We start from the raw sequence: 22,382 nt of genomic DNA, 5'->3' as shown, positions 1-22,382 counted from the left end.
CAGAAGTGACAATGGCCGCCTTGCAGACTCCACGTAAACATGTTATCACAACTTCCTTTTGTGACGATTCTATTCGAACATGTTGGAGTATTTTTTGTTTTTGATGTTTCCGGGGCTCTCTTTACGCCGTGAAACTCTAAACTTCATAGCCAAAAAAAAAATTAATTAATTTTTAATTTTATCATCAGATGTAGATAAAAGTATAATTGTTATTTCTGACGAGGACATTATGAGATGTCGAAAACGTTTGTTATAAAAAATAATAATGTATTTTTTTTCTGTGAGTGTTTAATTATGTTAAATCTGGATATGTTACGCGGCTTCGTGTGTTTATGGTGCAGGTAGAAGACGAACACTTTGCCGAAGCTTTATCACTTTTAAATTCTGACAAGTTCTTCTGAGATCTTTTTTGCTTAAAAGAAAAGCTAAAAAAGAAAAACAGAATTAAATTCTTTTTATGTTGCTTAATTTTGGAAAGTAATTTTGAAAATTTTAAAGCTGAGAAAGAATTATTAATTTTTTCTTCATCTCCAGTCAAAAATGCTGTAAATTATTGAAAGAAAATTCTTGGTTTATTGCCAAATTTTTAATCGTAAATCAAGTGTGTCACAACCACGATTTAAACCTGTGCCTCACGTGATTTTAAACATACCCTGTGCCATTTAGCGACGTAAGGCATTATCTTTCAGTTTCAACACGGCGAAGAGCACAGGACTTGGCACATCGTATTTGTGCCAGCCACCTGGAAGTGTCGATAGATACAGTAGTTAAAGCTGTTGTCATGATCTTCACCGCTGCCACCGGTTTCATCCCCAAGTTCAAGGTCCGAGGCGGAAGCCACCGCGAAAACTTGGCTCTGCAAAATATCCAAGCCAGGATCAGGTGAGGCCGACTACTTTTCTTTATAAAACGATGCAAAAACGACTGATTTTCTTAGCTTGTAAAAATATATCGGACTAATTTAGAGAAAATATTATTGTTTATGTTGGTTTATTAAAACTTGGCACGTTAAATAATATGAGGCGTACTACTGATGCAAATTATACTGGTGCCTCAAACTGCCTCATATTATTTAATTGAATGCCTGGTGAACAGCCTCATTCAATTTGCTTGGCATGTTGTTGAAATGATGGCGGATTGAAGATTGAACAAACTTGTGGCCGTGCGTTAATTGTTGAAAAATAATTTCCTCAATGGAAATCTCAAGCTTTATAAAAAAAAAAAACCAAGCCACACCAGCATATGCAAACTATTTTATTGCACTTTTAATAAAGCCAGAGCTGATTTTTGTTCATTTGTTGTTACCAAGCAATATTAGCCGTAGCCGCTGGAAAAACAAAGTTGAAGATTAAACACCACTATGTTTTGTATTTCAAGGATGGTTCTTGCGTACATGTTTGCCCAGCTAATGCGATGGGTTAGAGGGAAGGAAGGAGGTCTGCTGGTTCTGGGGACATCCAACGTGGATGAGGCTCTCAGAGGATATTTCACCAAGTCTGTGCATCTAATTTCTTTAATGATTGTTTGTTTAAGCAGATGGAAACTTATTTTTTAAATATAGTTTTTCTTTATATTTCATATTAATTTGCGCTGATTTTATGGTGCTGTTATCATGCAGATACATACAGGGTGTTTCAAAAAATTTGACATCATTGTACACTGTACAGTCTTGTAACTATGCCAGTTATCGTTTATACAATCTCAAATTTTAACAGTATGTACAGATACAACATTAAATTTTATCTTTCAATTTTCAGGCGTTGTGCTTTTTAGATATAGAAATGCCATACAATAGCCTAGCGTAGAAAAAGCATTTTGTGTACTGGAGTATGCAAGAACACAGTTGAATAATACTGTGCAGCGTGCATTTGCGCAACGATTTGGAAGAAAAGAAAAGGGCTTAGATGGAAAGCAGATTTGGACATGGCATAAAAAGTTCGAACAAGAAGGTTGTTTGTGCAGAGTAAAAGGATCTGGGCGGAAGTCAACGCCAGTAGAAAAAGTGGAGAAGATTCGCAGAAAACTCGCTCTTCTTGTGGGCTTTGTTGGATTGTTCACAAGTTTTCTGCGAATCTTCTCTATCTTCTTTGCTTGGGCGTTGACTTCCACCCAGATTCTTTTACTCTGCCCAAGCAACCTTCTTGTTCGAACTTTGAGTTTTGAGATTCAGACTGATCACACTTTGAAAATTTCTCATAACTATCGTTTCAAAGAAATACAAAGTACATTTAGCCTAGAGGTCGAAATCAAAGTTACATCAGCCTCTAGTCATTCCTACAGGTTCGCATTTGGATAAAGCCTGTGTATAACGGTCTATCTTTGAACTTTAATCTTGGTGCAAAACCATTTTAAGTAAATGTTTTTCCTTGTTCCGGAATTGCCCCAGTAACCCTGACAATGTGTGTGATATTCTGTTAGATACGACTGTTCGAGTGCTGACATCAACCCGATCGGTGGGATCAGCAAGACCGATCTTAAGTCCTTCATTCTGTTTGCAATCAGCAAATACAACATTGAACCTTTGAAGGAAATCGTCGAAGCTACGCCAACCGCTGAGCTTGAACCTCTCAATGAAGGTTGGCGTGCATTTCTATTTTATATTTGTATCGTGTGTTTGTTATTATTTGAAAAGTACGAGCTGCAAAATCACAATATTCATCGTATTAAAATCAGGGTTGTAAAAAAAACGTTTAAAAAAAAAAACAGCCCACTCGGGTTTTTATGCACAAAATGGACTTTATCACGTAAAAATAGTTGTAAAAAAATTATTTTGCATAATTTGTTTATTGGTTTAAAAGCAAGTTGACTATTATTTATGCAATATGCATTAAGTGAAAAAACATGTTCCTAGGCAGTGAGTTGCCGGTTGCTAAGCCTGCTAAATGTAACAAGAGTTTGAATATAGTTTTTTTCTTTTCTAGCAATACAGTAGTTGCAACAAAACGTATGTTAGAAAAGATAACAATCTGGATAAACACCTAAACTTTGCAGTGTTGATTTGATTACTTGTTGAATATATAGCACTTTTGAAAGGTTTGAGAAAAAGCTTTGTTCCATCACAGGTGTTGCCATAGGTTTATTTTTTGAACAACTTTGAAGTTTTCTCAAATTGAAACAGAATTCCTCATCCGTAATAGTAGTTTTGTAGATCTGGTCACGTCCTTTTATAAAAACCCAGCCCACCCGGGCAGCTACCCACTACAACCCTGGTTAAAATTGAAACCATCTAATTTACCACTATACGACAGAATGTTTTGAAAAGTCAAAACCGCTTTTCAACTTTTGAAGATAGCTTAACCTCACATGGCATCCGGATTGTGGTCTGTTTGAGACCTTTCAACAGCGGTTGTGACAAGACGCTGGCCACGGTTAAAGGCGGACACGCTTGTCGTTCCATACATTTAATTTACATTTTTCTCTACCAGATCCGAAATTGCATTCGATAAAACCACGTTTTATTGAGTTCATTTTTTCTATTCAGCTAGTTTTGTGTTTGTTAACGTCAATCTAATATTTCAGGCAAGATAGCACAGACTGACGAAGCTGACATGGGAATGACATACAATGAATTATCTACCTTTGGGAAAATGAGAAAAATAACCAAGTGTGGTCCCTACAGCATGTTTGTCAAGCTTGCCGGCCTGTGGAGTCAGTTTTGCTCTCCCATTGAGGTAAGGGGTTCTCAGAGATAGTGATGCATCGGACGCAATATTTTGGCGAGAGGCTAGATATTCCATCTAGAGAATTTCAACTCGGGCCGGGAAATATTCATACAAGAGAAAGCCGGTGGAGAAAATTGTTCTCTTTTTTTGTCAAATTCTCTTTATTTTGTCTATCCACTGGAAATTTGCAAATTCGCCACCGGGACAAAAGACAAATTTTTGTGATTTGTCAAGAGGACATTACAATTGAAGGCGGATACGTGGTTTGGCTCAATCTCAGATTTGTAAATTAACATTAATTTCAACGTTAAAACGCCACTTGAAACTTGTTCTAGTCAATGTCAGCATTAGGGTGTTTCATTTGCTCCCTTTATTTGAATTTTGATCTGTCCCTAAGTTAATTCTGTTCCATTTGGGAAAAAAATAACCTGGAAATAATTTTTAATTTCATGGCCCCCCGTTTACCCCCCCCCCCCACCGCGACTCCGAAATTTCTGCCTACTCCAATCGCCATAACTCAAAAACCACTTTAGATAGACATGGGTTGTTGGGTATCAAAGTTATTGCCATACCCCACTTTAACTCAAAAATGCTGGCAAAATAATAATCTGAGCAAAATTTTTTTTTTCATATTTGCACAACATAAGAAAAGCAGTTAGCATGAATATTGACTAGCCAAACATACGATGTGAACAACCAAACATAAGTGGCAACTGACACAACACCAAAATTAATCACATGACACAATATTATCAAAAACCATCAATGAAGTAATAGGACATCACAATAAGTAATAGCACAGCTGGGGCTCACACAACCTCCATTAAGCAGGCAGCAACGTGGTGTGTTGTGCTTAGGGCATTGATCTTCGCACCAAAGAGTGTTTACATTAGTTTCAGCTGTTGAAACCACTGTGTTGCTGTTTTCTAGTGCAGGAAAGGTCAAAATGATTGTTTAGTAATGGGTAGTTAAAATAAATTTCAGTCATGCTAATGTAAGTCACTGGAAACAGTGTATCACAGGCAACTCCAAAGCGAGTGCTGCAAAAATTGCCTACTATGTGCTGTGCTTCAATGATGTTTTTCCGTCCTGGAGGATAAAAATTCAATGACGACAACACAAGTGGGACATGAATCATGAATAGTAACGCAGCAACAGCTAACGCTAATTAAGTAGGACATGGATAGGATACTAAGGCCCGCATTCTAAGATCCAACTTGAGTTCAAGCTGGAACACAAGTTGGACTTGGGTTATGGTATACCAAATGCATGGACCAAGTCAAACTTGAGTTTCAGCTTGAACTCAAGTTGGATCTTAGAATATGGGCTTAAGTTATCTATAATCCTGCAAATAGTTGCATTTTTTCAAAAACTGCAAGTACGATTACTATCCCAGCCAGTTGGTTGACATATTATCATGATTGATGATGCATGCATATAATCGTCAAAGAGGCAGTTGGGCATCATCAACAGAGGGTGCTTCTTTTGCGAAGGAATGGTTGACACTTTCTGTGTTTTTTTTGCCACTTGCAGGGTGTCTTGGTAATGGTCTTCGTTGTGAGAAGATCCCAAGAAGTTTGAGCTTAATTTTATATACCTTTCAGCACAGTCATTAATTACATTGCTTCCTAGGACATTTACCAGGTTTTCTTTTAAAGGCATACTAAAGGAAAATTTCAAACCGGAATTAAGCATTAAAATGAGTAAACTGAACATTCAAGAATACATTTCAAAAACAATTACCGAAAAAAAATTGTTTTCAATGGCGCTGGCAAGGCCCAAAGTCCAGAGTTTCATTTATTTTCATTTTTTTTCAAAATGACCAAAACGTGCAAACACTGCTCGAGAATACGTCATAAAGGCCAGCAATAACAAAAGCCACGTTACCAATCTGATGTTTTGAGCAAACTGTCTGCTGTTTTGATGTTAAAATGTGCTGTTTTGATGTAAATACATTAGGGTTGTTCAAAAAAACACTTTTTTCTCGAATTTCAGTGGGGACCCCCTGGAATTGTTAGGTTGCATCTAAAAACCCCACAAACCAAATATGAGCACGTTTGGTTCAGTATTAACCGTGCAACGTCAATTTGAAAATTTAGATTTTGGTTAAAATTTTCAAAATTTTTTTTACTCCCCCCTGAAAAAAATTTTTTTTTTAAACTTTTTTTGCATTGCTGGCAATGGAATAGCTGTAAATAAACCTGTTGACAGTTTAAACGCGAGTAGTCACGATATAAATGTCACATTTTAACAATAGTTGTGAGGTTGTTTCATGCAAAAAATGGCTTTTTTGCATGCTTTCATGAACTTCGGATAAGTTCTGAATGTTGATACAATTGTGTGAATTTTAACTGCACTATTTTTTTTGATCTTTGACAGCACAGATCATTGTGAGTATAACAATGATCTCTTTTGTATAACATTATGTTGAACTTCAAGTCTTGTGTGTAACTGATAAGCTGCAGTCAACTAATCTTTTTGATTTTCTCATTTAGATATTATTCTAGAACAAATATTTGTATTAAGTGATAGCTAGAGTTTGTTCCTGATTGCATAATTACTGTAGAGTGCGGTAATTCTGCAAATTTGTTCACCTGCTTCCATGCATTCCACACGTTCAAAAGATGTGGAAGTATTTTTATTCGGAAAGCCCAAAGATCAACTATTCTCTCTCAGTTACAATTGCCAACAAAGAGAGCTGTTTTACAAAAGTTTTTTTCTATTTGAAAATTCAGAAAAAGCCAAGACAGGATGCTGTGGCCACTACATGCAGTGAGGTTGAATTCCTGTGGAAAAAGATCTCTGGAGGATCCACACCTGAATATTCCTGTTTTCAGACCAAGAAAACAATCAAACTAAAACTGAAAAAACTGTGAAACGACTACAGGAAAATTGAATCGCCATAAGATCTCAAGTAATGCATTAAATGATGTTTTGGCTGCATTACTTGAGAGCTTATGGCGATCAGCAGCTGCTATGACTTGTGGCAGTTTAGTTATCTGCCTTGGCACTTCTAAGGAAACCGATTGTGGTTTCGCTGGGATGTTGGATGCACCTTCCCAATCTTCTCTGCTCACACAGCTTGAACTGGCATCAGTATCACTGCTGCTTAGGAAATCAAGGTCAGTCTCCACAGAATTTAATACTTCCATCTCCTTCACCGATTTGTTTTTCATTCCCAGTTCAACTTCTTATGCTCTTGTTTTCCGTAGAAGGCGTTTTTCCAATGCTTTATCTTTGCATCCAAATGTAGACTTTCGCTGGCTTTGTTGATCTTTCACGAAAGCATAGTCTTCTTCATTAACTTTTTCTTTAATATTTGCTTTTGCTATATCAAAAAGGGGATCCAAATCAGCGCCAAACTGATCTTTTCTCGTATTACCTTGTTTGGAATGTTTACGAGCCTGTGCTTCAATTTTCCTGTGCTCATTCCACAGTTTGTTCAGTTTTAGTTTGATTGTTTTCTTGGTCTGAAAACAGGAATATTCAGGTGTGGATCCTCCAGAGATCTTTTTCCACAGGAATTCAACCTCACTGCATGTAGTGGCCACAGCATCCTGTCTTGGCTTTTTCTGAATTTTCAAATAGAAAAAAACTTTTGTAAAACAGCTCTCTTTGTTGGCAATTGTAACTGAGAGAGAATGGTTGATCTTTGGGCTTTCCAATTAAAAATACTTCCACATCTTTTGAACGTGTGGAATGCATGGCAGCAGGTAAACAAATTTGAAGAATTACCGCACTCTACAGTAATTATGCAATCAGGAACAAACTCTAGCTATCCCTTTTCACCAATGCAAATCTTTGTTCCAGAATAATATCTAAATGAGAAAATCAAAAAGATTAGTTGACTGCAGCTTATCAGTTACACACAAGACTTGAAGTTCAACATAATGTTATACAAAAGAGAGACAACTCACAATGATCTGAGATGTTAAAGATCAAAAAAATAGTGCAGTTAATATTCACACAATTGTATCAACATTCAACAACTTATCCGAAGTTCATGAAAACATGCAAAAAAGCCATTTTTGCATAAAACAACCTCACAACTATCGTTAAAATGTGACATTTAAACCATGACTATTTGCTTTTAAACTGTCAACAGGTTTATTTACAGCTATTCCATTGCCAGCAATGCAAAAAAAAGTTGAAAAAAAAATTTTTTTTTCAGGGGGGAGTAAAAAATATTTTGAAAATTTTAACCAAAATCTAAATTTTCAAATTGACGTTGCACGGTTAATACTGAACCAAACGTGCTCATATTTGGTTTGTGGGGTTTTTAGATGCAACCTAACAATTCCAGGGGGTCCCCACTGAAATTCGAGAAAAAAGTGTTTTTTTGAACAACCCTAAAATACATACATAGCCTACAGTCAAATCGCCCGCAGTAACAATTATTGCGTGATCGGTTGATTGCTAGCCTTTATGACGTAGACTGCACAGTCGCACGCTTCGTTGCTCAGGCAAAATCTCATTTTGAAAGCTCTGACAAAAGCACGCCCACAATGGTGGTCAGACCGCAATGGGGCAAAATTTTATTGAAAATCGTTTTATGGTAGCATGTTAAACACAAAGAACGTGGAAAATCGCCAAGTCAGGTTTTTCCTTTAGTACCCCTTTAAGATGCTGTTATCATGCCATTCATTAACAGGCAGGTGCAAAATTTATGGTTCAGGTTTAACAAGTTGATAAAATAGCATGAATCTTGTCCAACTAAATCACCAAGCCTTGTTGATGGACCAAAGTGTTGTGGAAATTTTGGTTTTTCAAACCCAGATCCATGTCGCTGGTTTGGGATGGCTGAGTGTGTACTGTGTATCAATGCATTGTAGGATTCGATCAGCAATAAACCAAGTTTCTTCAACAGGGGTGTGTTCTCTGAATAGAGAAAGAGAAATCATTTCCTCTGTCAAGTACCAAAGGTGTCTCTTTAATGCCTTCAGAGCAATACAGTTATTGATGTTGCTGTAAGTGAACAGCATCTTGTAAAATTTAGATCATTCCATGGAGCATCAGTGGGCGATGAACATGTCAACCACCACTGAGAATACACATGACATGAGTGACGAAGTTGACAAAGCCTCTTATCTTTGAGGTTTGTTGAGTGGTAATAACAGTGCTAAGTGTAAGCTCTCCAATGTACTTTCCCAGAAGATATATCTTAATGGAGTAAATCAGCTTTGCCGTCCATCTGGCTTTATGCAAAGCTCCTGAGTTTTTGAAGGTTATTGGATTTTGCAGTGAATTTTCCAGGAAAATACGACAGAGTTCAATGAACTCTAATTAATCACCCCTCTGGAAACTATGCTGAGCAGTACAGCGTAACATCAGGAGACTTGGTAATTTCAAAATTTAGATCATTAAAAATTCGAGACAGAGTGACTTCCCCTATACTATGGTGTCTACAGGCAGACTACAAGGGACGTTGGAGACTATCTTGATACATGCTGCTGAATACATCAGAAAGTTGTATTTGGGTTATGGTATACCAAATACATAGACCAAGCCAAACCAGTTTCAGTTTGAACTCAAGTTGGATCTTAGAATACAGGCCTTAGTATCCTATCCATGTCCTACTTAATCAGCATTAGCTGTGTTAGCCTACTATTCATGATTCATGTCCCACTTGTATTGTCGTCATTGAATTTTTATCCTCCAGGATGGAAAAACATCATTGAAGCACAGCACATAGTAGGCAATTTTTGCAGCACTTGCTTTGGAGTTACCTGCAATACACTGTTTCCAGTGACTTACATTAGTATGACTGGAATTTATTTTAACTACCCATTACTGGATGGAGGCAATCATTTTGACGCTTCTTGCACAAGAAAACAGCAACACAGTGGTTTCAGTAGCTGAAATTAATGTAAACACTCTTTGGTGCGAAGAACAATGCGCTAAGCACAACACACCACGTTGCTGCCTGCTTAATGGAGGTTGTGTGAGCCCCAGCTGTGCTATTACTTATTGTGATGTCCTATTACTTCATAGATGGTTTTTGATAATATTGTGTCATGTGATTAATTTTGGTGTTGTGTCAGTTGCCACTTATGTTTGGTTGTTCACATCGTATGTTTGGCTATTCAATATTCATGCTAACTGCTTTTCTTATGTTGTGCAAAAATAAAAAATAAAAATTTTTGCTCAGATTATTATTTTACCAGCATTTTTGAATTAAAGTGGGGTATGGCAATAACTTTGATACCCAACAACCCATAAAGTGGTTTTTGAGTTATGGCGATTGGAGTAGGCAGAAATTTCGGAGTCGCGGTGGGGGGGGGTAAACGGGGGGCCATGAAATTAAAAATTATTTCCAGGTTATTTTTTTCCCAAAAGGAACAGAATTAACTTAGGGACAGATCAAAATTCAAATAAAGGGAGCAAATGAAACACCCTAGTCAGCATGGAACTCATTTGCAATGATTGCTGAAATAATTAACACTTGACTTTGAAAAAACTAGAAATTGCATTGAAACTAGATTTGATAGACTTTTTTCTATATCTCGCATCTGTCATCAACTCAAAACATCGAGAAAAATTGAAATGTTCTCGAGAAAATATGTAGACAAAAACGATGATATGAATGGTAATGGCAATACCTTAAAATTCTGTTCAGCGAAAATAACTAATAACGAAAATAAGTGCAGACAAAATTAATGAAATCAGCAAAAAATACGGAATGACACTAAATTTAAAGAAAACAAAGACACTGTTGATAGAAAAAAGCAATAAAAAAATGAAATAAGCTGGAAGGAGAATAATTGGATCAGGTCACCGCCAACGCAAACCTTGGGTCCTTCATAACACAAGATGGAAGATGCACCAATGATGTAAAAAGAAAAAGCGATCAAGCAAAGCCGTCGTTTTGGAAATGCAAGGAATTTTTAAAAAGAAATATAGATTGCAAGTAACACTGGAACTATTATCTTGTTATATCAAACCAGTTGTGTCATATGGAAGTGAAAGCTGGATCTACAGCAAAAAAATTCACAAATAATTTAATGCTTTTTAAGTCTAGTGCTACAGAAGAATATTAAAATTATCATATAAAAAACACATTACAAACGAATCAATTAGAACATGAATTGGAGTGCACGATAGATGGACAAATGGTTTAGCAAAGCAAAAGATGAAATTCGTGGGATGTATTTTGAGAGGATTGGCAGGACAGCTACATTAATTAGTTATTGAAGGTATGGTGGAAGGAAAGAGGTGCAGAAGAAGAAGATGAGCTTGGGGAGATGATGTAAAACAGTGAGTTGACTTGATTGAATCTTTATCCTCGGACTGGGAAAGCTTCTTGCAGAGCTTAACCCTGGCAGTTTCGCATACTTGTAATGTAGAGGCTTTGAATCACTGACGCAGGCCCGGTCACCGCGATTGACAGAGTAAAGTTTCCGATTGTTGAAGTCTTGTTGCCGGGAAATTATTCCATCCATTAGATGCCGCTGAATGGAGAGCAGTTCTTAACGTGCGTTGCTCAAGCGCACGCCCTATGAGTCGAACCAGCGCCGCTTGATCTTGAAGCTTCTTCGTTCCAAAAGTGACGCGCTAACCAATTGAGCTATCGGGGCGGACACTTGTCAGATATCAAAGAAGCAAAAAGAATAGCGGAAGAGCGTGACATGTGGAAGCAGTTGACAGCCTACGTTCGGCTGGGAGACGGCACATGACGTTAATGATGATGAAAATAATTATACAAGCTTGCTTTTTCAGTTTTTACAGACTTGTTTTTTTAGTTGAGATATCGTGCTCTAATTACGATACACGTTCATACTTGCGTTTTGATTAGTTCAATGGTTCCCGACCGAGGAGGAAGTTCATGCTTTCTAAGGAAGAATTTTGCCTGCAGAAGCATTTTTATTTTTAAGCGAACATTGGCTTTATTAATTAATTGCAACAATTTGTATTGTAAAATTGGTAAAGTTTTTGAACTTATTTTGTCATATCCTGCTTTATGTTTTATGTATGGCAGATGAAAATTTTTAGTGGTCATATGAACGGGAAAGGGACCATTAAAACCAATTAAGTGTCTTGTATCATACGGTATGTTGCATGTCCACAATAGGAGTTTAATTAACGTTCTAGGGTCGTAGCCCACAGATGCTCTTTGGCCTCAGTTGCTGAACCGTCAAATTAATTTTTCGTTTTTCTACTCATAGTTCTTTGACTTGCTTTTAAGTGGATGGGTCGGCCAGGGGATGTGATTAAGTGCCTTGCTTTACTAGCACAGTTATTGCTCTTGCAAGGATATTTTTATTTAAAACACGCTTGTTGTCGTTTTAACTCTTTGTGACATGTTTGGCGGCTCCCAAAGACGCAACAACTTGGCTACAATACTATGAACAAACATAAAAACGAGCAATTTTTAAAGAAATGCTTTAGTTCAGGTCTAAAGCGTCTATAATAATATAATATGGAAAAAATGAAAAGTTCTAACATAGCCTACATGAGGAGACGGACGCATTAAAAAAAGGTTACATTGGGTTAATCCAGGCAAATTTTTGTTGACAGAAGCAAATTATGCAAACATATGAAACCATGTATCATGGCAATCTCAAAATTATTTCGATATTTGATCATGATGTCGCAACAACCAAACTGTTTCTTCTTGTGTAAAAGGAAAAATTTTCTTTGTTCAATTTCAGCAGGAAGCGCTATGAAGCTTTTCAGTAGTTCGTCAGTATAGATCCGTTTATGCACAATGTAGCCGGTTTTTATTAAAGTAAAATCTTGCAGTGATTCAATTTGTGACGTAAATACAAATCATAACAATCGTTCGTCCAACTATTCATATACCGCAATATTTTTATTGTTATCATACGCTACGAAGTTGGATATCTCGTAGTTTCGGTTCAATGCTTTGCTTGTTTCCTTCTTTTGTACGATGTGACAGGTTGCAGCCAAAGTCAAACATTTCTTCATTACGCATTCTATCAACCGACACAAGATGACCACTTTGACACCCTCCATGCACGCAGAGGACTACAGTCCTGATGACAACAGATTTGACCTTCGACCTTTTCTTTATAATAAGAACTGGACTTGGCAGTTTAGGTATGACCTTTTCATTTCCATGATTCAAAATTGTAGTTTGAAGTGGAAGGTCTGCGCGTCATGGATGATGAAACCTAAAACTGGCTGCTCTCTAGCAGCCTTCCAGTGTAGTCTGGGAACATCGTAAATCTGGGGTGGTAAAAGGATAATAGACTGTCGGCCCCAGATACTCACACGACGACGAAATTGTAGTTGAATAGTTTTGTTAGTTTCTAAAAGGAAGTGGTCGTATATTTCAATAACCTCGTCGTTAATGTTTTAATTCACTGAGGATATTTGCCACAAGTGGCATAGTGGAGTAACCCACTGGGAGCGATGATGTGAACAATAAACGGCAATTGGTTGGTTGATGTTTTACCTTAACGCCACTCATCCATTGCAGAGAAATAGACGAAGCTGCTGAAAAACTTGAGAAGAATTAATCTTGAGAAGAGGGAATAATCAAAGTGCAAAACTTTTTATTTTACGCTTTTTGCATTTTAATCGTGTGTATGAATTCGTAAATATTCCATAAATTTAAAGCTTCTTAATTATTGTGGAAATTTTACAATTAGTTTCTTTCCCAGAAAATGTTTCTAAATCAAATAATTATAATATAACTTAAATATGCCATGACTTCCATGGTTTGAGGTCTCACATGAATGTCGCGTTGCAGGCTTATCATTTAACATCGCAACGCTCTTGTAAATTTGTATTAGGCCTATTTCGTGTTACGTGTGAGTAAGCTTCATCCGCTCATTTTAGACGAAAGTTGATCATTTTCTTGTGGATGACATAATTGTCACACTTGTAGTTTCTTTGGTTTGGACGGTAAAGAAGTCAATGGAGGTCTAACCTTTGCAATCTTTTTGTAATGGGTCACAGTCATGCGGTGGTAATAAGGGCCACAAGCCCGTCAGCTGCCATCCTTGCTGTTCTTTCTGTAGTCTACTACCGACTGTATCGTTCATTCGGACATGCCCGATACTACACAACACACTGTAGCTGTGGCGTTATTTAGTTATTTTATTATTTAGCATTTTTAACTAAACTTGATCTTGTTATTTTTTTCGGGTAAAGCTGATACAATTTTATGCACCAACAGGTAGTTTGAATGCAGTTTCTTATCGGCATAAGCTACACGTTTTTTTTGTTTTTTTTTGTTAACTTATCATAGATTGAGTTTCGCTTTTAGCATCAGTCCATGATCGTTGTTTACTTCACAAATGTAGATACCGTACAAACGACCTGTTATAGCCTGACGCTACAAGTGCGCTGTGGTAGTTGCGGTTTGCACTGGCTTTCGGAATATAACGAATGGTGTTGAAGTCAGTGGGTCGTTTTTTTATAAGGTTCTTTTTTTCGGCTTGAGGCTGCTTGATGAGTGTAAAATTGTCAAATCAGTTGATCGTTTGTAGCTTGTGTATGTAGAGACCGTTCAACTGTCACTCATCAGTGGTGCTACCAAAACCGTCACATAGGAACTGGAATAAAGCATGTGTTGCTTTCGCTGATAACTCCATTTTTTTATATAGGCTATTCGTTTTATAACTAGAAGTTGCATGTACGTATTGGACGTGACAACGTAATGGAAACATTTTACTTGTCCTAAGTTTATGGACACTTAGGCTACGAGATTTTTATCGAAACGTCTTCCATGTTGCATTGATATGCCAGATGTCCCCACGGCTCTGTCGACTTCAAATACAAAGGAAAATGATTACTCACTACTCAGGTTAACAAATAAGGTGCGTCGAATGTTACACCTATTTTAGGGGTAGGCACTTTAACATTACCCACTCGTCGAAAAGCGTACTCGCGATTCAGCTGATTTCAGTCATGTGACTTGACACGTGATATTCTGATCGAAAATTTTTGATACAAAGAAATTTAACTGAGTGCTTCGCTACAACCAGCGTTGCCTAATGGTTAGGGCAGAGGAGTAGTAATTTCGATTTCGTGGGTTCGATTCCCACCCTCTGCTATTACTATTTTTTCTTCTGCAACTGAACTGAGTGCAAGAAGGATCTTAATGACTGCAATCAATGGAGTTTATAAGGAAAATTGTGACTAAAACACAAAGCAATTTCACATTGAAAAGCAGGCACTCTTCGACGAGTGGGTGATGTTAAAGTGCCTACCTATTTTAGGGCACTGATTTAAAAACATATGTAGCGAGATTTTTCCACCAGCTGCAGTTTTGAATACACAAGAATGAAACGGCTCGGTGGAGAAGCACGTCAAAGGGCGGTTAAGTACGCAAGGAAAAAAACACATTAGGGTAGGCTACATGACACATAATTATTCAGTGAAGACGTTTAGCAGATAGGATGCATATTGGTTTGCGCGTGACTTCGTAAACGAAAAAGCTTGAGGATCAAGTAGCGGTGGTTCGACTTTCGGGGTGTCCGCTTGAGCAACGCATTCTAAGAACTGCTCTCCATTCAGCGGCACTTTAGGGATGGAATAATTCCCTGCCAACAACACTTCAACAATCGAAAACTTCACCCTGTCAATCTCGATAACTGGCCCTGCGTTGAAAGTCTCTACAAGCATGCGAAACTACCTGGACAAAGAATTAAACACGCAACTTACATGTGTACTGGCTGTCCTCCGGTGGCTAAATTAAACCAAAAGCAAGACTGGCCCTGACGTCATAATACTGGGCAACATCAAATTTATTCCTCAAATGAAAATATATGACTTGTACTAACTGTGGGATGCTGATTCCAAATCTAACCTCAGATTTATCCTATCACGTCAGGTTTGTGAGAAACGATAACAGCAAATTGTTACTTTTGCCAAAAGTGTAAGGTTTGACGTTACGTTTATTACACATACATATTGTGCTACATCCAGAAAATCCATGCCATGGAGTGCATAAATAGCTGAAATACATCTACAAACTACAATTTTGATACTAATTTGTTTTGGAAACAACATTATTAACAAAACAATAATATCAAGCTAAAAGTGACGCCAAAAGTATAATTGACTCCTTCCCCCCCTGTCAATGTTTTGCATGAAATAACAAAGATTTAAGAAGGCTTATGGCAATGCTCGTCCAGTAACCTTATTTAAGCTATTTTGGCCTGTCTAACACTAACCTTTCGCTGTGGCACTGCATAGGTTGGTGGTAAACGGTACGCCAAATCTTCCACTTTTGGCAAAAATAAGGTATTTTTATTATCATATCTCAAAAACGTGATGTGTTATAAAAAATCTAACACCAGATTTGAATTCAGCATGGCCACATTAGTCTAAGTAAACTTGAAACGAGAAAGGAATAAAAATAAGTTGGAAAATGTTGCCCAGTGTAATAAATCGACTTAAAAGGCCGGATACGGAAATATTGCGAGCTTGCTCACTATGAACAAAAGCTGAGATGGTATTGCAGGTGAGAAACTGGAAGAATAAGTGCATCCGGTGTTGGATGGGAAGATCACGCCTCTGCAGTTGATATGTTGGCGCTGGTCTGATATGCTGCGGTGCAAGATAACTTTAAAAAAATGTGGGTAGGAAACAGGAAATTTGTTGGTACCAACATCACACTACAGACGCGCTTCAATAAAGTAGCCAGAGGTGGGCACCCGCTACTTAGACCAAAATAGCGCGCGCTACCGATTTACAAAAGTAGCGCGCTACTCGGACCAAAGTAGCTCGCGCTACCGCTACTTTTGTCTAAAATGACACTAGGAAACACTCTTCAAGTCTCTAGTGATGCAAAAATTACCTTGAAAACGAATGTTATCATTCGTTTACACTGTCATTCTAACGTTATTATAGAAAACACATTCTAAAAGGAAAAATTATTGTTACGCATCTTTCAAAAACACGAGCTTTTCAAAATGTGAGTCACTAAGTCCTGCCCGCTTTGGCTTAAGCACATTTTTTCCAACAGAGAAGTCTCCACCGCAGCACTGGAAGGAATGGGGATGTTGTATACAATGAACAGATATTTCTTGGCATTCGAAAAGCTCAAGGACTTGCTCCAGTCTGAAAAAAAAGAGTCCACAATTGCTGTTTCCTTCTGCACCGACGTTTCACAAGATGGCGCCAACACACCCAAAAAATCCATCCTTGGAGTCGTGACTGGTGTTGGTGTCACTCTTCTCGGTATCAACCTGGCTTGATGTTTCCCGCAACAGTCGAATTACATCTGTCTTGACTTTTTCTGGCAGTGCGTCAGCATCATCCGTGGAAATGTAGTGCAGAAATTGTAGCCACGACGTCTTGAAGGAGGGATAACGATATGATGCAATAACGCATTTCATGTCGCTGAAGCACTTGTTGAATCGTTTCTTCACCCCTTCAAGGACTTGTCTCCTCCTCACAGGTCACAAGATCACTGATCCCGGTCAACTTCTTCGCGTAAATTGTAATGGTTGGAAGCAAGACTCCGTAATACGCCTTGGACTCGACCTGGAGAATGTCTAATAAAGCCTGGCAGATAGGCTTCATCACACAAAGATATTCGCCCAAGAAGTTGACGTCAGCTAGAAATAAATGAGCTGTTTAGAAATAAGATAAACTATGTTGAAACTTTTAAGTTGTAAGCAAAACACATCACACAAAATTGTCCCGTAATGGTTTCTTTTAACAAAAATCATCGTGTAAGAAAATTTTATCAGCAACAAATATCTTAGCTAACCATTTGTCAACAGTTTTACTTTAACCAATACATTAAAACCTTATTTTGGACATCTTAGCATAGGTGATGACTGATGATGCAATGCTCACTGCATGTAGTGTATATAATAGGGTGGGTCGAAATTTGGACTTTTTCGCCGATTTCATTGCTACAAACTTTTTTTCTTGCAAATAGTCATAAAACGACATTCCTGAAAATTTGAGCTTGATCGGACATCGTCTTCATTTCTAAAAATCGCGATTTATAAAGGTACCTGAAGCGATTTTTTCGAGGCTTGAAAATGCATTGTTTTTAATAGGAAGTTGTTTTCACGAGATTTGAAAACGTCATAACTTACTTAGATCTTATTGTAAAAAGATGATTTATGCGTCAACAGATTCAGTATAATTAGGAGAATCCAATTCATTGTGTACTGACTCTGAAAATGATGACGTCATCAATGACGTCATTAAACAGTAATTTGCAAATAGCGATAAAACTGATAATCCTACATGCTTCATCTCTGAATTGATGTACTTTCCAAACATAAACATCATGCTGGTACTTGATGACGTCATCCATGTTTTTAAATTATATTTCGGTATGATGGCTTCTGGAAAATATTGCGTGTTTGTGATAGATAATGGATCGCTATCAATTAGTTATGATTCACTTGATTTTAAATAACAATATTGCTCTTTAAAGATTTGTTCTACACTGCCTTTCCGGATGTGCAAAATAGGCATTCTTTTTAACATATTTCAACGCAATGTCTCGAATTTTATCAGGCAAAAGTGAACAACACTGCAATGATTTGAGGATATGCTTTGGTCCGTTTTTGTACAATGGTTCACACTTTATACCGAACCAACATGGGGCATATTGAATGACTATGCGCAACAATTATTTTCAAGTTTTCTGCAATGTCACTTGGCAATTTGTGATCACTGATGTATAGTTTGTAGCAACGTGAAGCGAAAGTTAGCCACCGCGAATGATTTAACGGACCATTCTTTACGTACATTAGTTTAGATGAAACATAGCCATTCCTAATGACATTGGTAATCTCGTACAGATACCTTTGATCAGTCGATAGATCTTTTACTGTGTGCTCCGGTAGCAAACGATTTCCTGGCCATATCTTCGCAGGCACAAATAGAGGGTTGACTTCTTCAAATTCAACTCTACTTAGAAGCTTCCCTATTGGTCCTTTAAATGGTCTGTCACCACTGGTAGGTCCATCTAATGTACGAAGACGTGTCGAAAGGGCAACTCATTGGCTGCAACTGTGCAACATGCATACAAACCAACTCACACGATGACCAAGGCGTTGTTCCAGCCCAGTTATCACACCTGATTGAAATACAGTGTTTACATTCACGGAATCACACCCAACTACTTTGACACAATGCACCATATTATATTTTTTGATACAGTCCATGCATGAGACATTTGTAATATCTTCAGCTGTTCCTGATATTGGACTGACAGCAGTTAAATACTGATTTCCAGGTTTCTGAACAACACTGTAGTGTTTTTCGGAAACAAAAATCTTGCTACCTGTTCTTGATGCTATCTTGACAGTTTCATCTTAATAATGTAGGTGACGTCATCAAGTACCAGCATGATGTTTATGTTTGGAAAGTACATCAATTCGTTGTCAAATAACTTAAAGATGAAGCATGTAGGATTATCAGTTTTATCGCTATTTGCAAATTACTGTTTAATGACGTCATTGATGACGTCATTATTTTTCAGAGTCAGTACGTAATGAATTGGATTCTCCTAATTATATTGAATCTGTTGACGCATAAATTATCATTTTACAATAAGAATTAAGTAAGTTATGACGTTTTCAAATCTCGTGAAAACAACTTCCTATTAAAACCAATGCATTTTCAAGCCTCGAAAAAATCGCTTCAGGTACCTTTATAAATCGCGATTTTTAGAAATGAAGACGATGTCCGATCAAGCTCAAACTTTCAGGAATGTCGTTTTATGACTATTCGCAAGAAAAAAAGTTTGTAGCAATGAAATCGGAGAAAAAGTCCAAATTTCGACCCACCCTAGTATATAACCATATACAATCAAATATAGTTATATATATAATATAGTTTGATAAATATAGGTATATAAATATAGTTTGATACAATCAAATATAGTTATTAGGCTACTATCTGAATCCTTAACAGCCTGTTTCACCTTAACGGATAATCAGAATGATCTTATTCAAATTGAATATTCCTATATATATAGGTCTTATTGATTATAGTATATATTATATAGGTCTTATTAACATGACCCTTTAAGGTGAAACAGGCTGTTAAGGATTCAGATAGTAGGCTAATAACTATATTTGATTTAATTCGCTCTGCTTTGCTTTTTTGCTTAGTATTGAGCACTTTTTGTAGTATTAATAGTTTTTAAACCATATGCATATTATACAACGTTATTTCGGCTAGTATTGAAATGAACATTATCGATTTCATGCCTTGATCGCAGCTCCACCCCAGAAAACGAGATTCCCAAAAGACCGAAACTTTGCAACCAAACCGATTATAATAGGCTATTATGGACTATATAATACATCTGCTTGACCACGTCAGTGTTGCGAAAAAAACGAGTATTTTTTTCACTTTAAATTAAAAAGTAGCGGGTAGCGGGAATGCGACTGAAAAAAAGTAGCGCCTCTCCCGCTACTTTGAAAAAAAAATAGCCCCGCTACTCCAACTAAAAAGTAGCGCCGCCACCGCTACTTTTACCTAAAACGTAGCGCCGCTACAAAAGTAGCGCGCTACTTCCCACCTCTGGAAGTAGCTAATGAGTAAATATCAAGTCTTGACATGAGATTTTACGGATGTGACACTGGATGCCGGTTCAAGAGACAGCACGGACACAGAGAAGCAGTAGCTGCATGTAATTATCATAATCATTGGATTCAAAGTGCAGCAAAAAAAAGCATTGCGATCTGATAAACTCCGCCATGACAAAACAAACCCAACGCTGTACACGTAGAATCGATGATAAAAAAAGGTAATCTTTATCAGATGATAAGCACAGTTTTACATAACACCCCAAACCTATTTTTAAAGCTATATGAAGTAATTTCCAACTAGAAGATAAAGAAATTGAGTTTGCAACTTTAAAGAGACAGGATTTTGGAACAGCATAGATTTCATTTGTAAGATGGACAATAAAAAAAAAACTATGAACAAATTGAACATTCGCACATTTAAAAAAGCATTTGGTTAAACACAATGAGATGCGTACTGACGATATCATAATAGTTCTGCGGGTGCAATCAAGAAAATCTTTTAACAAAAAAATTATCTTATCGATAACAATATTATTAATAATTGAGTGAGAAGTTGGAATGAATGCAAACACACAACGCCGAGTTTTATGTCAATGGTTTCAATTTTGCTAAGTTTACCTTTTTTCGTTGACCAACCTTTGAAAATCTAAAGGTAGAAGATGTTTACATAATCAAAGTTTTTAAAAAAGCTAGTGCCAAGTTACATGATTTTGAAAAATAGTATAAGAACACAGGTGAAGTCCCGACGGCCCTCGCCGCTCGGAGGGCTTGGGAAATATGAATGGTATAATATATGATTTACAATGCAAAGTATACAAAATATTCCAAAGCAAAAAAGCACAAAAGTAGCGTTTTCATTCTCCACAAGGAACTGATGAGTTGACGTCTGCACTCTGCTTCTGCAACGTACAATAAAAAATCTTGTTTCTTCTATACAAGTTCCACATAATTCGCCGGAAACAAACCGTAACTTCCATCCGGGGCCTGTCCCCTCCACCATCCCTCATCGATTTGCTCGATGTTGGTGATGACATCACCGGGATCGAACGTTATTTCAGAGTCATCGGCTGAAAAAAACAAATAATGATCTCTAAGTTGCAAATCAGGGTCATGCGCGTTGAAGACACACGATCCATGCCGAAAATGCTCCAACGTCCTCATTTGACTTCAACAGTTCATAAACTAGATGAGACAATTGACAGGTTTTAGATGATCAGCTTCAATGAGATGGTTGGTGCTGCATTATTTTAACAAGCTTGTTAATGCGTGGAACTGTTGCTGAAAGAACTTTCAAACAAAATAGTCTACACACTGAAATTTTTCAATGCCAATGGAAACGATAGACAAATCCATATTTGACATCGGATTCCAAATAACCTTGCTTTTTTGCCATAGGATGGTTACTGGTTAAATTTAGTCTGAGCAGAGCAACGTACAAGAACTAGGTGAAAAATATGGAATGCTTTTCTATTGTTAAAGCCTTTGCATCGTCTGAAAGCTTAAACAATAACCTCGGGTCGAGGAATGGTTGACAGCGAAAAGAAACAGTTTTTAAAACGATACATTGGATTTTCAGGCATCTCGTGACGCCCCAAAAAGCGGCTCGTGACCCCCAGGTTAAAAACCCCCCTTATAAAGCCACAAAAAGTCATCTTTTCTGTGTTAGGTCATAAAAGATGACTTTTAGTTTTTACTATAAAACGCAAATTTATTTAACTCTAGTAACTTCGTAGATGTAGTTCAAGCAGTTCCTGTAGACATTAAAATTTAATAATTTGTGGATGAAGGAGGAAATGAGAGTTTTTACGCTGAATTTAACGAATTATTGGAAGCAACACTTTCATTGTTTTCTGTGGCCTAATAGCGCTTACGGTTTGATGTCAATTTGCATTGCGAGATCATCTTGACACATTATTTTGTAACGCACAATCTGGTCTATAATATTCTACATGAAATAAGTGTTTTATTCATTGTTCGAATATGTTATTGTTCAAAATACATGTAAAACCTTAGAATGAGAGTTTTTAATTACGTAAATTAGCATAAATTTGATACTTAAAAAAAAATCAATTTTTTGGTCATAAAAAAACTTGCCCTACTCATGAGTTAGTTTTACTAAATCACATTATGAAGCAATTTTACTGAGCGGATTGTTTCATCACAGATCCACTAACAAAGGCATACATTCAAATGCGTTTATGGATTAAATGTATGTACAAAGTGTACAATTTGGGTAAAG

General features: G+C 37.1%; 2 protein-coding genes across 2 annotated transcripts in view; one reads left to right on the top strand and one right to left on the bottom strand.

Annotated features, from left to right (window-relative positions):
- LOC145764883 (glutamine-dependent NAD(+) synthetase-like) overlaps positions 1 to 14,507 on the top strand; it is a 45,653-nt gene extending 31,146 nt beyond the window's left edge. Inside the window, exons 8-13 of the mRNA XM_082576577.1 lie at positions 690 to 882; positions 1,378 to 1,494; positions 2,419 to 2,576; positions 3,520 to 3,671; positions 12,559 to 12,719; positions 13,102 to 14,507. Of these exons, the coding sequence (XP_082432703.1) occupies positions 690 to 882; positions 1,378 to 1,494; positions 2,419 to 2,576; positions 3,520 to 3,671; positions 12,559 to 12,719; positions 13,102 to 13,141 (821 nt within the window). The 3' untranslated portion in view covers positions 13,142 to 14,507. The remainder of the gene's footprint in view (positions 1 to 689; positions 883 to 1,377; positions 1,495 to 2,418; positions 2,577 to 3,519; positions 3,672 to 12,558; positions 12,720 to 13,101) is intronic.
- Positions 14,508 to 20,230: 5,723 nt separating this feature from the next.
- The window catches only part of LOC145765074 (drebrin-like protein), a 35,849-nt gene continuing 33,697 nt past the window's right edge, over positions 20,231 to 22,382 (bottom strand). The window contains exon 18 of the mRNA XM_082576812.1: positions 20,231 to 21,210. Within this exon, the coding sequence (XP_082432938.1) occupies positions 21,074 to 21,210 (137 nt within the window). The 3' untranslated portion in view covers positions 20,231 to 21,073. The remainder of the gene's footprint in view (positions 21,211 to 22,382) is intronic.

Source organism: Aplidium turbinatum, chromosome 2, assembly GCF_918807975.1.
Source record: "Aplidium turbinatum chromosome 2, kaAplTurb1.1, whole genome shotgun sequence".
Classification (NCBI taxonomy): Eukaryota; Metazoa; Chordata; class Ascidiacea; order Aplousobranchia; family Polyclinidae; genus Aplidium; species Aplidium turbinatum.
The sequence above is the reverse complement of the archived record's forward strand: the minus strand, read 5'-3'. Positions and strand labels throughout refer to the sequence as shown.